The sequence below is a fragment of the Plodia interpunctella genome, chromosome 20 (genome assembly GCF_027563975.2).
Source record: "Plodia interpunctella isolate USDA-ARS_2022_Savannah chromosome 20, ilPloInte3.2, whole genome shotgun sequence".
Taxonomy (NCBI): Eukaryota; Metazoa; Arthropoda; class Insecta; order Lepidoptera; family Pyralidae; genus Plodia; species Plodia interpunctella.
In genome coordinates, this window is record NC_071313.1 from 7,075,711 (window position 1) to 7,079,307 (window position 3,597).

The 3,597-nt window shown below is 43.6% G+C and overlaps 1 protein-coding gene across 1 annotated transcript; it reads left to right on the top strand.

Moving 5' to 3' along the window:
- The first annotated feature begins 2,742 nt into the window (after positions 1-2,742).
- Positions 2,743-3,363, top strand: LOC128678919 (uncharacterized). Its single transcript, XM_053760831.1, has one exon. It carries the CDS (start codon positions 2,743-2,745, stop codon positions 3,361-3,363), a length of 621 nt encoding a protein of 206 aa, XP_053616806.1.
- Positions 3,364-3,597: the final 234 nt, after the last annotated feature.

Sequence of the window (3,597 nt, forward strand, 5' to 3'; positions counted from 1 at the left end):
ATTAATGGCATTTCGGAACGACCACTGCTAAATAGAAATGCGGGAAAAAAAACTCACTTGAACAGTGTTGGTCCCTATCGTAAAACAAATAAAATTCTTTCCACAAAATATTATATTTAGTCCCGTTCGTTCATCATCAGTTACTTCACTGTGACATGTCACATTTAATATCCTGTCTTATATTTGGGTCGCGTCCCGAGCGCCTGCATAGTGCAAGACGGCGTTTTATTGTCCAACAAGTTGTTTATATAAAACGCATAGCATATACCTTCGAATATTTTGCTTTGATTTTATATTCACAAAGGTTTTATATTAAAATATATAATCTTTTGTTCCAAGGTGACTTTTGTATCTTAGTAATATTACAAATGCGAGATATGTTTGTTACTCTTTCACGCAAAATCAACTGGACGGATTGTTATGAAATTTGGTACACGTGTAGAATATAAACTGGAACAACACAAACACTACTTTTTATCCCGAAATTCCCACGGAAGCGAAGCCCAGGGGCGCACATAGTATATGATAAAATGGACAACACTCAACGGACCAAGCTGAGCCCTAAGCTTTTATCGACAAACACAGAAACGGGCACAACACACCCAGAACCGCAGACAAATATTGTGATCACAAGTTCAAATATTTGGCCGAGCTGGAAATCGAACCCGGGATCTCCAGCAGAGGGCGGACGCGGTGACCACAACACAACGTAGGTCGCCATGATTTAGAGCATGATTTATATTTATATTGTCTTTCGTCTCTGTCTCTCTGTTTCTTCATCCCTTTTACTCTCAAACCATGCAATTATCACAATCTGTTTATTTTATAGCATAATGGGCAAACGAGTTGCCAAAACTAAGCAAACACCGCACGAAATATAAATTAATAAATATATTCTGTCAAATCCCACAGATTGAGCTAGCCCCAAAGTAAGTTCGAGACTTGTGTTGTGGGATACTAACTCGACGATACAATATCTTATAACAAATATAGATATACATCCAAACCCGGATCAATCAGAAAAAGATAATTTTCCATCATGACCCGACCGGGGTTCGAATCCGGGACCTCTCGGTTCAGAGCCAAGCACTTTACCACTGCGCCACCGAGGTCGTCCGCACCGCACGAAATATCGTAACAAACTTACATTACTACACATCGAATATTCCATTGTAATAATAATATTACCAGTCATAAAAAGCCACATATAGTGTAAATCTATAATTGAAGTGTCTCCGGAGAGTACTTGAAAACAAAACTTCATTATAGTACAAGCGTGCAATGCAAAAACTGCTGTAAACAGAATGCATACAGATGCAGTGTAGTCTCGCCGATACTGGAATAACAAAAGCTTATTCAACTGAATTTCATTGAGAGATTATATACTTGGGGTGGGGCGTTTTAACTTTAACGTGCGTTAATTTTGTTTAAAATTTAGCGGCGCGCCGGTTACAATCCACTTCAATATTGACGGTGCAATTCAACCATAATAATATCAAGTTTTTGACAAAAAACGTATAAAATAAATAATGTATGCGTAATAAGTAGTACTAGCGGCCCGTCCCGGCTTCGCTCGTGTAAAAACATAATGAATACACTTCCTGAAGAATATATAATTATTGGTGAAAACCGCATGAAAATCCGTGCAGTAATTTTTAGTTTATCGCGAACAGGCAGACAGACAGACGCGGCACAGGACTTTGTTTTATAATATGTAAATATTAGCGCGTAAAATTAGTTGGGTTCAAAGTAAAGACCCTGCTTTGATTGTCGTTTTGAAAATGCCATATGAAAATGCCATATGAAAATGCCATATGAAAATGCCATATGAAAATGCTATATTAAATAAATAAATAGACTTATTTTACTACTGATATATACAACCGAAGAAACAGAGACCATCCGTTAATATTGTCAAAAAATAATTCTAAAACACTCTCAACAGTTTCAAGCGGAAATTGAATGCAATTTTCATCGTAAGTATATGAGGCGAGTGTCATTGCAGGCACGACGGCGCCATTTGTGATGACGTCACAATGTACGTGTCCCGGATCACAAGAGGGTAGGAACACCAGTGAGATTCTGCATTAAGTTTGGAAGAATGAAGGAAAATATTTCTATAAAACTAACTGAATTACAAACTTTTATTTTGTTTATAGTAGCTTTCTGTTGTTTTCGAAATTCGTTTAAAAATCATTTGTCACGTGCATAATGCTACGTTTTAATCGCCTTGTACGACATCCTCGATGGATATGGTCCATTCGATTGAGACCTTGCACATAGAAACATGAAATTCTCTCTTTCATCTGAAAGTTTTCCATCTGTCTTTCAGCCGTTGATACTCGGAGCCCAATGTCCGCTCCTGGAATTTTCTGTAATACCTTTTATCAAGAAATTTTGAGGGAGTTTGATTTTTAGGCTTTGGGGCGGGGAATACTCTCGATCAACACGAAAATGCAAGCAAGCCAAAATATTGACCACGCCATAGAAACTATAATGTGAAAACTATTCTTGAATACTAAATGTTAACCATTTAAAATACAAAGTAAAATTGCTACAGAAATTATAATGTATAAGATATATAAGAATCTATAATCAATTATGTAAAAAATCGCATGTACATGTCAAGATAATTTAAAAATGGATGCACACGAATTAATCGTAAATCTACATCCAACCATGTGATTAAGGCTAAATCTAGATCTAAATCTAGGTTTGGCCTAATATAAGCAGGCTTCACCTATGCGAAGCTGCACTCTCGCGTTTCTGTTCAAATGGCGTGAGGAGGCACTAGCCCGGGGCCACCGGCCAGCACCTAGGGAGATTGCGGGACGCCGCAACGAGCTGTGTCAGCGCAGCATTCAGGAGTTGAGCCACAGGCTGGGGCGGCCCTCTGCTGGGCGTAGAACCGTCGAGGCTATTCGTCCAGTTTTGGCCCAGCGGCTGGCGAAGCAGCACGGTTCGCTTTCGTACCGCTTGACGCAGATGCTTTCAGGGCATGGTTGCTTCGGGGGGTATCTGTGTCGAATAGCGGAGCGTGAGCCGTCTGCCGTTTGCCACCATTGCGACGGATGTGCTGACGAGGACGCCCAGCACACTTTGGAGGACTGCCCAGCCTGGGACGAAGACAGCGCGCAGCTGCGCGCGGTTGTGGGGGACGACCTCTCCCTGCCGGCTGTCGTAAGACAGATGGCCGACAGCGAGACGTCGTGGACAGCGGTGCAGGCCTTTGCGGAGAGCGTAATGCTCCGCAAAGAGGCGGCGGAAAGGGAGAGGGAGGATACAACCGACCTCCCCATTCGCCGCCGGCGCACAGGGCGCAGGAGGCGGGCATACGCCCTGCACCTGCTGCCCCCACAATAGGGCCGGTCGGGTGGCGGAAACGGGATTTCCCGTCGCCCGGCTTAACGGCCCCCGGGTAGAAAGGCGCGCCCATGCCAAGCGCGCCTTTACCCAAGCGGGTAGAACAGAAGGCTGACGAGCCGTCCCGCTGGCCGCTCCGAGGAGAGCGGCCGAGCCGAGGCCGCCGTGGTAGCGGCCGCCGCGCCGGGGCTGTGGAGCGAGAGTAGCACATATGGTCCCGGCACAAATGCGGTT